A 13,542-nucleotide genomic window follows, 5' to 3' on the forward strand; every position below is an offset into this window, starting at 1 on the left:
GTGGATTCTGTATTCAATATTGAGCTGTGATATTTTGTTTGTTGAATGGCAAAAAAAATGTTCCAAACTAACCGTTCATACAAATGAATCAAGGAACATGCTGATCCCTAAGGAGTAGATAATACATCTCATTTAAGCAGTTACACCTCTCTTTCTCAAAAGAAATATGTACCAGACCTTTTAAAATCTGATAATCGCACTTCCCGTAATCTCCTGGCATTCTCCCCATAATGTGCATGTGCATAAAAGGGTGCAAATATGCATATAACATCTTGTTTTCAGGGTCACTGATGATGCATTAGCTACTCTTTTACTTAACCAATATCCATTCCCTCAAGTTAAGAGGGCACTGATATTGGCGAACACCTTGGTCTTTTGTGATTGTTTCTTTTTGCAGTTATTATTTCACAAAATGAATCATATTTATGCATGAGGGCTAGTTATTTCCTAATTCATCATTTCAAATGAAAAATGAAACAAACAACACAACATAACAACACACACATGATGGGTTTCCATGTTTTATGGGGACATAAAATCAGGCACTGGTCCTCTCAAGGTCAAAATTGACTGGTATTACTATTCCTATTAAACAATATTTATACTTCATATTAGTGAATAAAATATCATTGAAAGCAGTGCGATTTGTATGATAGCCTGTACCATAGCCTAATTTATCATTGCACTATATGTGCCACAAAAAAATAAATAAATAAATCGGATATATCCGCATTTTTAACTTCACAGATACTAGAAAATTGGAGATTTCAATTATGTATTGGCCAGTGAACTAAAATGGTCTCATATTTCATTTCAGATATATGTCACCTTTCTCCACTTGTCTGTGCCCACTGCGTGTAAAATCAGATGTGCGGATTGCGGAGTGAGCGCGGAGCAGGGAGCGCAGTTTTTTGGAAAGTCGAAGCGTTTTTCTCTCGCACCAGGAGTGGAAATAGAAAACCCGGAGTGGAGCTGGAGCGGAGTGATTACGGAACGCTTTGAGCAGGTAGGGAAAACCTGTCTCTCCGCTCCAGACGGAAAGCTTCCAGACCAGTGAACCTTCATCTGGAACAAATTTCATCGAGAGAAAAGAAATATATGACTATAGCTGGCCAAGTTTTGCCTGAAATGTAAGTCACTCAACTTTAATAGCTAATTTATTTAGTTGTAATAGCACACGCGTAATCACAGATTAGCTGATATTTAGTATAAGCAGCCAAATTTACGGTATCTTATATTAAAGTCATGATTATGTTATGTCATGAAACTATGAAAACAACATAGCTTGATGCATTACAGTGTGTATTGTGATGCAGTAAGAATTTCTTGTAAGATTAATAATAATATTTATTTAAAAAATATTTAAGTGCTGCCATTTTTTACATCCACATGGTTATAATGCATTTTATACTGTGGTTAGAATTATTTCTGAAAGACTATTTATATATTGTACAATTATAATGCGTTATATATACAGTCTCCATAGAAAGCGTTACCAAACTTTTTTGTGTGTGTGGTGGTCTGTGGGCGGCGCGCGCACTTCCAGCCGAACTCACGGTGCGCAAAGCGATGCGCTTCATCCGGACGCGCGCACATCCATGCATCGGAGAGCGGAGTGGATCTGACCGCTGAAGGGGGTATCTCCTCCCGTTACCCAACCAATGTGATACCCTCCAGCTCTTCGGGAGAGGTGTTCCTCTGTCTTCTCCATTGTCTTCACCTTGTTTACTCTTATCAGCAATATTTCTTCACATTCAGAGAAAAATGGAAGCGTTCGCGACAAGATGCGCACTATTTCTTGCGCAGATCGCACTCTTCAGTAAAACAGGTATGTAAAGCAGGAATATCTAGTTTACTTTATCTGTTTTTAATAAATCCTTCAATATTGGCCTTATAAATGAGTGTAGTGTATATAATGCAGATGCGGGAAGTGCTGGATGTCATAGCTTCCACACTAAGCTTATTTTTATTGAACTTGGGGTTCAAACTTAAACATGATTTATTTCTAGCTAAAAGTGATCTATGCCAAAAAAATTTAAAGTCGTTCCTTCATAATGAGCCATATCATGGCAATTCAAATATTTTCTTTTTGTCTGCTGTGTCTGCTGTATTGTTTAGCCAGTCAATACTGAACAAGAGAACATGGAACATTGTTTGAACAGAGAGTCTGTCTGAGCATATGCTTTATATACAGCCTTTAAATGTATAATCATAAGTTCAATTAATGTTTTTTTCTTCTGCACTGTAAAATATTTCAACCCATTAAAATTGGAAATTGGACTTTAATTGCTGATTTATATTTTTGTTCTGCCAAAGTCACAACACTGCTAAATTCATGCACAGTTTCATCTCTAAATATAATTACTGATGAACAAAATCAAGTTTAAATAGAAATAACAGGAAGTATTGCTAAAAAAAGTTAGATGGAAACAAAAACAGTGTATTAATATAATGATTTAAATATTTTAATGAGGTCTTTACCAAATAAATGGAAGTTACATAGGGAAGATAATAATAAAACATTAACATTAAAAACAATTTTTGCAGTCTGAGTTTCATTATCATGTTGGCAACTTTTTATTTATTTATTTACATATTACACTGGGAAAGATTTGTGTGGCTGATGTCATTCTGGTTCAGCATACCATATGAGCAACTGAGAAAGACAAGATGTTAAATCCTTAAATGGTTAGTTCACCCAAAAATGAAAATTAGCCCATAAATTACTCACCCTTAAGTCATCCTAGGTGTATATGACTTTCTTCTTTTAAATGAATCCAGTCGGATTTATATTAAAAATGGTCTTTGATCTTTCAAGCTGTTTAATGGCACTCAGCAGGTGTTGCAGTGCATCATTCCAAAAGAAGTGAAATAAAAAGCATCCATCCTTAATAAAAAGTGTCTCACATGGCTCTGGGGGGGCGGGGGGTTGATTGATGCGTTTTTGTAAGAAAAATAACCATATTCAAAATGTAATAATCACTTTAATCTAGCTTGTGCTCACTGTTGTAAACGGAAGCAGTTCCAGGCAGATGATGTATGAGGTCAGCTGTGCGCATGCGCCGCTCAGAAGGGACGAATGCAGAAGTGCAGGGGAGGGATCAAAACAAAACAACGGTCACTAATTAGAAGTACAAAATAAGGATTTGTAAAGAAGAATGTCGGAGGATTTCGATATAAGCCAAGAGGAGACCGTTTTCCTTTGCTAAAATAAGGAAACTGCTTCCTTTGCTCCTGTTAACAAACGGTTTTCACAAGACTCACCAGCACAACACCGACCTCATATGTATTCAGCCCGGAGCTACTTCCGTGTACAACTGTTAGCGCAAGCTACATTAAAGTGATTATTATGTTTTAAATTGGGATATTTTTCTTACAAAAACGCATCGATTCACTACAGGAGGCCTTTGTTCACCCCCCGGAGCCGTGTGAGACATTTTTTTTTTATGGATGGGCGCTTTTTATTTCACTTCTTTTGGGCTGATGCACTGCAACACCCACTGAGTGGCATTAAACAGCTTGAAAGATCAAAAACAAATTTTGATATAACTCTGACTATATTCGTCTGAAAGAAGAATGTCATATACATCTAGGATGACTTGAGGGTGTGTAATTTATTAATTTATTTCAAATCTTATATTTTCAAAATAAGATAAGATGATATCGCTGACACTAAACCAACTTCCTGCTTTATTAACCTTCTAAAGTGCGAAAATAGTGGAAAAGGCCAGTCCAAAAACGCTTATAATAGCTGGATCTGGCAACACGATGGATGAGGTTGTGCCCGCGCCCTCACTCACAATTCTCTCGAGACTCGTTCACTTCACTCCGGCAGCATCTTGCAGTGATCATTTTTATACCACAGATGCTTAACATTCTTGCAAAATGTCTAAACTGAATTATACATGATGCAGATATTTATATGAGGAATTTAACAGCAAATTAGTCATCCAGAGAACAAATTTTATTTTTGAACATAAAAAATCTACCGAGGTCCGGACCTCAGTGACCTCATAGCTGGCTACAGGCCTGCTTATAAGGGAGGGGCTTAACGTAATATTCTAGAATCAGGATTATGACTCTGGTCTCTGTCAATTCCTTTGCTGTAGTATTATACATATATTAATATGTATGTAGTACACTGTACAATGTGAAATGTGCAGTTGTTGTCTTAAGTGCACTCAGAAATTTTTGCAATTTAAGGATTTACACATAAAGTAATGAATAGTATGAATACTTGTGAATACTTAGAAATACTTTTAAGTGATGTTCAGTCACATTAGCTGACAGGAATCATATGGGTTTTCTAGACAAAGCTGTTTTATTTTACATGGAGTGGGTTCCCATTTATGGGCACTGCCATGTTGAGATCACATGACCAACGGAGGTATGCAATTGGCTGAGTTACTACTTCTAATAATAATCAATGCATTTTGTTGAGATTGAATCCAAGAATGTCTACTATAAGGATTATAATAAATGAAGAATAAGACAAGATAAGCAGCTTCAATGCAAAGCAGCAGCAGTTAGTAAAATTCATTCATCCAGACCAATGGGTGTCAGTATAGTCCAAAACCAGTGACAATACCTTTAAAATGACTTGTTAGTCTAAACTGTTAAAGAGAAATTAAAGAAATTAGAGAGAGAGAAAAAAAGCATAAGCCTGCAGGAAAAATGTGGCTATTGTGGCTATTTTCTTTAGTGTCTACTATTTTAATTTGTTATACAGTGCAAGTACCCTGTGTGAAAAAAGTGTAGCTTGGCTCAAAGTTAACATATGCCACCATTGTTCAAATCGTCCCCATGCCCAGTTCAGTAGAAAGTGACAAATGCTTATACAAACTCAGACTTCAATCCTAGGCTCATTATTTTGTCTGCTATTTGTTACGAAGTGCCAAGGAGTGACTGATATGCCAGGATTAATCTTTTGGATGCCATCTGAGACAAAGCCTCTAAGAGTTGACCAAAGGCATTTTACTAGGACTTGGAAAAGCCCTTTTGTAAGTCAGCTAGTGAACCGGGATAGCAAGTCGGTACCTGCTAAAAAAAAAAAAAAAAAAAAAGAGCTCAGCTGCTCCTTCATCCCTTACTACTTTTCTTCTTTTCTGTTCGGTGTTCTAAATGATGCTGTGATGAAATGTGTGGCACAAAGGAAGGGCTCAAACTTTAGGATGCGAGCTAGTGAATGAAATCTCTCTCTCTCTCACCATCTGTCTTCCCAAGTGTTGTACTATAGTTAAGAAGTTTTTTTCCCTTCTACACTTTTTTGGCACAGCTCTGTTTTTCCTCTGAGAAAGTCCCTGTGTTGTTTGTCGGGTCTTGGGTTTGTGACAGATGGTAGTTGGGAACTGTAAAGGTGTTAGTCCGGGGTTCATGCAGCCCCTCCCCTGCCAAATGCCTCATGTGTGTCCACCTGTGAAGGACGTGTGGTAGTGTGTGTCTCTACATGCTCCAATTAGCTGTGTGTCCAAGCAGAACAACCATTAAAGGCTTAAAGGTGAAGTGTGCCATTTCTCAATGTTAAAATACATCCATATCTCCCAGAGTGAAACAGGATATATAATGCGGAAAATAACTTTATTTGATTCTTCAGGATTGGACTGGGTTGTGAAGGTTGGGAGTTACAGACTGAATGCAAGTTTGTTAAAATGGTAACTAAATAGCTGTTTGACTGCATTATTCAATAATCCTATGTGGCCTCAGTAATGTCAGCAGAAAAGAAAAGTTGATTTGCTAATCTGTTTTTATGTCATTTCTGACAGATTGTGAGTCTGTGCATTATTAGAGGAGATTTTTCAGTGACTTTTTCAGCAGGTTACATCATCTAACCAGTACGTGGCGACAGTTTTAAGAGTAAGTCACTAAACCGTATGCTCAAATGATTTGTTTAAAAACACTGATTTATTCTGAAAACAAAAGATGATTTATTAGTGTGCCAAAAAATGATTCACTCAACCGTTTCATTTGAAAAACACTGAACCATTCATGAAAGAAACAAGTGACTCATTCACTTAACTGATTCATTCAAAAATACTGATTCGTTCAGGAGTGAAACAAATGGCTAACTTCATGCGTGAGTCACCAAATCATTCACCCATCCAATATGTTAAAAAATAATTAATCATCCAGAAATTAAATGAGTGAATCGATTTACATAAAATCATTAATTCAGCTGATTCATTTAAAAACACGGATTCACTCACCAAAGAAAAAAGTGACTGTCTTCATGAGTGAGTCACGGAATTGTTCGCTCAACTGAGTCATTCAAAACATTGATTCATTTAGATTTAGCAAATGAAACAAATGAAAGTGAAAGTGACTGACTGAATTAGAATAGCATATACCATACTATACCATACCATACTGTTATCTACCATACAAAACTAATGTACAGATTTTTTTATCTCATATGTTTATTTGGTGTAAATAGTGTGGTATGTTATTCTGAATTCAGGATTGAATTATTTAGCAGTCGTCAAATCAATTATTCAAAACATGAATTCATGCAATAACTGACATAATTTGTAATATAATTCAGCAACTGTTTTTATGAATGAGTCATTGAATTATTCAGTCAATCTGTTTGTTCAAGAACACTGTTTTATTCTGGAATAAAGCAAGCAACTTTTTTTTAGTGATTCATTAAACCATTTACCAATTAGTAAAAAAAAAAAATAAAAAAATAAAAAAATAATAATCCTTTATCTGCTTTATTTGGGACTATTTTCATTAGTGGAGCAAAAACAGACAGAATAACTTGCCATATTTTTTCTGAAATGTAAATCACTCACTATTAACTTGATAGAACTGTATAAAAACATTATCTCATCTGCAGTTGTGCTATTGTAATATTTCCTTAACTGATGTAATCTTTGTGTTTGCTTAGTTTAAAGCGTCTGTTTGTGACCAGAACTTTTTTGTCTGTGTTTTTCTCCCTTTTTTTGCTCTTTGGTGGGGGCAGTTGGGGCAGCTTGGCATCCAGACTCCCTGTCCGAATCTCCCCTCAACGGCAGTGGGGGCATTTGATGAACAGATTATTCGGCATTAGGCTCAAGCACATTCACTCAGGCATGCCTCCGAGTCCTGTCTTTTCTTTCCTTCCCAAGACAGTGGAGGGGCCAAGCCTGAATGGACTCGGGCGGGGGCGAGGGGGGCTTCCGTGGTGAGCCAAATCTCTGCACCATCGTGCCCATGGCCTTGGGCCAGTTCCGCATAGTGAATTATGCTGTCAGCTGCTCGATTTGTTTTTGCCTGGCTGGCAAGAGGCGACCGGTGCTCGTGGACATGCAACAACGTTGTATGTGGCATGTGAGTGTGACATTCAGGAGGGCCCCTGATTTGTCCCAGTGGTGGTGCTCCCATGTCACAAAGGATGGATGAGCGAGTTGGGGTACTTTTGTGTGTCTGTGTGGGAGGGAGGAGTGAACTTGAACGGAGAGTGTCAGAGGCTTTCCTCTTTGCGCTCTTTTATTGCAAACACCTATGTGGAGCGCTGCTGTGTGTATTTATAAAGAGGTATATTTCACCCAAAAAATGAAAATTCATATACTCATCCTCATGTGTTTATCATCATAAGACAAGACCCACTTACACTTGTCTTTTATATGCCATTTCATGTCTTCAGATTTTCCTTTATCTCTCCATCCATTGAAAGTCTGTCTCTCTCTCTCTCTGTGTGTCCCTTTGGAATCTCAGCGTCTTCATCTCAGTGCATATAGACTGACAGACTCTGCTGGGGCCCCAATGGCTCTCTGCCGGTTGGGTCAGTATCCCTGACTTGCCACTTAATTAATGACAGCAGACTAGGGTTTGATGTCATGCTACTGAAAGAGCTGCTCCCGTCCACCACTGGAGAAAACAAGAGCAGGTCTGTTGAGTGCTAGCTTAAGATGCTTTGAGATCCTTTCCTGTTCTTTTCCAGGCTAGAGGTGTGTGGTCTAGATCTCTGCTCTCATTCAATGGACCATGGAGAGGATGCTGAATACAAATCAAAGTAAAGTTTAGACACTATGATATAGTCGCTTGGTCTCTGACACTGTGTGAGTATAAAGTCTGGGATCACTGTGAGCACCCAAAAAGAGGACAGTCAAAGCTTGTGTTTTCTACTTAAATCACTTTTGTTCTTGAAGTAGTTTCAATTCCATTTGTATAGAATGGCTGCAGGTTGAATATTATACTTTATCTATCTATCTATCTATCTATCTATCTATCTATCTATCTATCTATCTATCTATCTATCTATCTATCTATCTATCTATCTATCTATCTATCTATCTATCTATCTATCTATCTATCTATCTATCTATCTATGTCTGTCTATCTGTCTGTCTGTCTGTCTGTCTGTCTATCTGTCTGTCTGTCTGTCTGTCTGTCTGTCTGTCTGTTTGTCTATCTATCTATCTATCTATCTGTGCGTCTGTCTGTCCATCTGTGCGTCTGTCTGTCTGTCTGTCTGACTATACATTTATATATTTATGTCTTTTTTTCTTTTGTTATTTTTATTTTTAATTTGTTGAGATTTGGTTTTGTGTTGCATAAATATGATATATGTTATATGTCTGGGCACTGGTCTGTGGGTTTTGATGAAAGGGTCGGCTTTCAAAGGTTAATTGCAAACTGAACTGATCACAAGACAATTTATACGCTGTTGAGGACTGAATGGACATGTTGACTTTGATACTAGCAGACTAGTTTTGATCATATAAACAGGCTGTTCTGATCACACAAACACTGAAGGTCTCCTCTTCTATAAGCAGATGACACAGATCCACATCGGGGTAAGGAGGAGACAGCTGGTGGATGAGCTGTGGGTGGTTTGCTGATCTTCCCCAGATTGGACTCAAATGGGACAAAGACCAGGGCAAGCTTATCTCACAATCAAGGCTCTTATAAGATTTACAAGCGCATTTGACAGTGATGAGTTACTTGCCTCTTATGATGTTCTCTTAGGGCTGCAATTCTAGATATTTTAAAAGAAATAATTTACCCAAAAATGAAAATGAGCATTATTTAGTTATTCCAAACTGGTTTGACTTTTTTTCATCCACAAAACAGCATTTACCGAGCTAACAAAATATGTTCTAAGAAAGTTTGCTAATATTCCTAAGTTATAAAAATGTTATTTCTTTCAAAATCATTCAAAATCATCATTCAAAATGTTTTTTAAATGTGCACATTCCTTTTTATTTTATTTTTTTGTGCACATTCCTTCAGGGAACATTCCATTTTATCATTTTGCAAACATTATGGGAACGTTACTTTTAATGTTGAAATCTGTTACTTTTAAATCTGAAATCTTAATGTTGAAATCTGTTACTTTTAATGTTTTCGTGCTGTTGTTTTGAGAATATCATTAAAAACCAGTCAACTTTGAACGAACGTTCTATTAACGTTACTGCAAGAACTTGAGGAGAACCTTGCCGGAATGTTAGCTTGTGTTGTGAGAGTGTTCCTGAGAAGGGTAGTGACTATAAAAATAAAATATTTATTTTGCATTAATATTTGTATGTGTAAAAAAAAGAAATGCATTAAAAAAATATATATATATATGCCAAATAAGGTTTTGCAGCCAGTAATAAATATTTGTAAATATATACTATTTACAAGAAATTTATATGTGCATTTTCAGTATTCACTCAGCATTGGAATGTGTCAAGTTAATAGGATACTCCACCCCAAAATGAACATTTTTTCATTAATCACTTACCCCCATGTCGTTCCAAACCCATAAAAGCTTTGTTCATCTTCAGAACACAATTTAAGATATTTTGGATGAAAACCTGGAGGCCTGTGACTGTCCCATAGACTGCCAAATAAATAACAGTGTCAATGTCCATAAAAGGTATGAAAGTCATCTTCAGAATACTCCATCTGCCATCATACATGCAATCTGGGTTATATGAAGCAAAATATCTCAAATTGTGTTCCGAAGACGAACAGATCTTTTACAGGTTTGGAACGACATGGGGGTAAGTGATTAATGACAACATTTTCATTTTGGGGTGGAGTATCCCTTTAATAACTAGACAAAACACTTACCAGTCTTAATATACACAGTTTAACAAATTGCATACACATCCCTATTAGTCAGACAAATGACTCCATAGATGCCTATTAGAGTTGAGATTTTGAATGAAAATGTTTCAGTGTCACTCAAGGACACTGCACTGCAGTCTTACTCTCTGAGTCTTCCCCCATCTGAGAATCCATGCCATTTTCAATTAGGATACCACTCCAAATAGCTACTCGCATGGGTCCTCCAGGCCATCAAAGAAATAATAGAAGATCTTCAGAGCCTTTTAATTAGGGCTGATTCTCGTTAATCCAGTTCACCCCGCCTGCACCATATGTCCCAGGGAAAACCTCTGTGGCCCAATGCAGGTGAAAGAACAATTAGAAATTCCTCCCTCCTTTTTCATTCAACCTGTAGTAATGCATTTTGAATTTGTACAAGGCTGAGTGGGTAATCTCTGGTTTGAATGAGAGGAGACACATCAGAGAGCCTCTCACACTTCTTGGAACTCCCATTGCTCCGGCTAATTAGCAAGATTGATCAAATTAAACTGCTTTATCACTCGCCGTATAAAATACTCTCATACAGACTTCAAAGAGTATTTGGAGCTCTTTGCTTCATATTATGAAATATTCTGTAGAAGTGCTTCCCGACAGGTGGGTTGTGACCCAAAAATGAATTGCAGGTCTGTTCTGATGGTTTGCTGATGGCAACAATGCTTAAAAGAATATTCCAGGTATAAATATATATATATAATTGAGAATTGTGAAGTGAATGATAAAAATGTTATATGTTTGTAGAAGTCTTTATGCTTTTTTTTATTGTTTATTAATGCTAATTAATTTCCCTGTTCATGGTTTTGACTTTTACTGAATGCTGGTGGGCCCTAGATTAAATTTTATTTTTGTCTAGGCAGGCTTGTGCCAAATCAGAGACTCCTTATGTTCCTCATGAGGTCTCAGAGCATGTGGAAATCTGGTTGAAAGGATTCATCTCAGATGTACAGTGCTCTTTCCTCACTGAGAGAATGGCTGTGTATACTATGTGCATCTGTGTTGATCATTTCTCAGGATGTTGTTCTTGCTTAGATGTTTTTTTCTGGCGATTGCTTGACAGCTTCTCAGAAACACAACTTGAGTCAGTTAGCTTCCAATAACATTCAAGTCATTTAATCACTAATTAAGTGGGTGGTTTTGCTGAAGCATGCTTTAGTCACTAGCTGGATATACCACATTTTAAAATCACGGATAAATGATGGTTCAAATTTACAGTCATGGCCAAAAATATCGGTACCCTTGGTAAATATGATCAAAGAAGGCTGTGAAAATTACTCTGCATTGTTAATCCTTTTGATCTTTTATTTAAAAAATATTAAAAAAAAATAAAAAAAACACTCATTTTCTATCGGGTTCAAGTCAGAGGACTGGAATGGCCATAGCAGAAGCTTGGATTTGTTCTCAGTGACCCATTTTTGTGTTGTTTTTGAGGTTTGTGTTTGGATTATTATCCGGTTGGAAGATCCAAATATGGCCCATTATAAGATTTCTAACAGAGTCAGTCACTTATTGATTTTTTTTATCTGTTGGTTTTTGATAGAATCAAAGATGCCATATGTCTAAACAAGATGTCGAGGACCTCCATCAGAAATATAGGCCCACAACATCAAAAATACCGCAGTATATTTCATTGTACACATGGGGTACTTTTTATCCCTGTGTTCACAAAACCCATCTTGAGTGTTTGCTGCTAAAAAGCTAATTTTTTAATTTCATCTGACTATAGAAGCCAGTGCTGTTTGAAGTTCCAGTCGTGTCTGATAACTGAATATGCTGGAGTTTGTTTTTGGATGAGCGAGGAGAATTTTTCTTGAAACCCTCCCAAACAACATGTGTTGATGTAGGTGCTGTTTGACAATTTTTTTTTTTTTTGTTAGGTTTTCTGACCCCGAGACTATTTTCTGCAAATTCTCCAGCTGTGGTCCTTGAAGAGTCTTTAGCCACTCAAACTCTCCTTCTCACCGTTCATTAGGACGATAAAGACACACATCCTCTTCCAGGCAGTTTCGTAACATTTTCTGTTGATTTGAAATTCTTAATTATTGTCCTGATGGTGAAAATGGGAATTTTCACAGCTCTAGCTCTTTTCTTAAAGCCACTTCACTATTTGTGAAGCTCAATAATCTTTTGCTGCACATCAGAAATATATTCTTTGGTTTTTCTCATTGTAATGGATGATTAAGGGGATTTGGGCTTCGTTTTCCCTCCTATTTATATTTCTGTGAAACAGTAAGCCATGGCTGGATAATTTCATATTCATAATCACCCTGGAGTGCTTAAAATTGTGAATATGAATGGGAATATACTTCAGAGATATTTTACTCATAAGAACATGTATTAGAGATTTATTTCATAATGATATTTCTTCCCATTTTAAATTCTTATTATCCAATGAAAGGTTAGATTTTTGTGATTTTGTTAAATAAAAGATCAAAAGAATTAACAATGCAGATTAATTTTCACAGCCTTCTTTGATCATATTTACCAAGGGTGCCGATATTTTTGGGCATGACTGTATATTTTTTTCTCATGTTGTGCAAAAATAAAATCGGTTGGAACTGTGGCTTAGTAAACATTGAGCTGTGGTGCTCATATGGGAGATTTGAGTTTGCATCTGGACCGCAACTTGATCACTCCTATTTGATCTGGTTTCTCTTCATTTTGAATATCAATCCAAATAACAAAAAAGAGGATATTTAGTTTGAATATGTCTTCAGACATGACTTTTAGAGGGCAACATCCTCATTTGCTTTCATTTTCATTCCAGTTTTGTTCTTGTTTGCTTTTTTGCTCTTAGGGTTTGTCAACGCATCTTTTTGGACTCTGTGAGTCCCTTTTTGATGCCCTCAAAGCACTCTTTCTCTATAAACAGAAGGCTCAGATGGACCCCATATTTAAAACAAAGCCAATCCAACTGGAAATGTTTACTGCTGTTTCACATCTGAGGCAGAATTGAGTGGCACACTTCATTTTGCAATTTTTGACTAATTTTTTTTAGTCACATCAACAGTTTGAGCTCACTCAGTGAAGACAAACATTAGTAAACTCGTAACTTCAGGCAACTATTAGTGAAAGAAACTGGTCTGAAACTGTGTTCATGGTGGTGGGTGTGATTTGGCCCAAGGTCCATTTGTTTTCCCGGAGTAGTAGCAAAAACGTTTTCTGCATGCTGATTGGCTTAAACAACTCTTTGGCCAAGATAACCTGCTTGGACCTGGGTTGGTATAGTTTTCTTAAAGGGTTAGTTCACCCAAAAATGAAAATTGTGTCATCATTTATTCACCCCCATATTGTATCAGTCTTGTATGGAAAGGATACATTTTAAAGAATGAGCTGAGAAGTTGACAGAATGCGACCGAATTATTAAGTTGAACCGGATCAGTCAGATTCATGAACAATTCATTCTGATTGGTTCACTGATTCATTAAAAAGATCCAACTCAAAATATTGATTCATTCATTAAACAGGGATCAC

At 36.8% G+C, this 13,542-nt stretch overlaps 1 protein-coding gene across 7 annotated transcripts in view; it reads left to right on the plus strand.

Moving 5' to 3' along the window:
* Positions 1-887: 887 nt before the first annotated feature.
* LOC109050944 (receptor-type tyrosine-protein phosphatase zeta-like) overlaps positions 888-13,542 on the plus strand; it is a 58,467-nt gene continuing 45,812 nt past the window's right edge. For 3 of the 7 annotated variants that reach the window (XM_042715509.1, XM_042715512.1, XM_042715510.1), the window contains exons 1-2: positions 888-1,130; positions 1,547-1,828. In XM_042715509.1, coding sequence (XP_042571443.1) covers positions 1,765-1,828 — 64 coding nt within the window. In that variant the 5' untranslated portion in view covers positions 888-1,130; positions 1,547-1,764. Of the gene's footprint in view, positions 1,131-1,505; positions 1,829-13,542 lie in introns of those variants that run through there. The other 4 variants (XM_042715511.1, XM_042715513.1, XM_042715514.1 and 1 more) reach the window with 4 other exon arrangements.

The sequence above is a fragment of the Cyprinus carpio genome, chromosome A25 (genome assembly GCF_018340385.1).
Source record: "Cyprinus carpio isolate SPL01 chromosome A25, ASM1834038v1, whole genome shotgun sequence".
In the NCBI taxonomy this organism is placed as follows: Eukaryota; Metazoa; Chordata; class Actinopteri; order Cypriniformes; family Cyprinidae; genus Cyprinus; species Cyprinus carpio.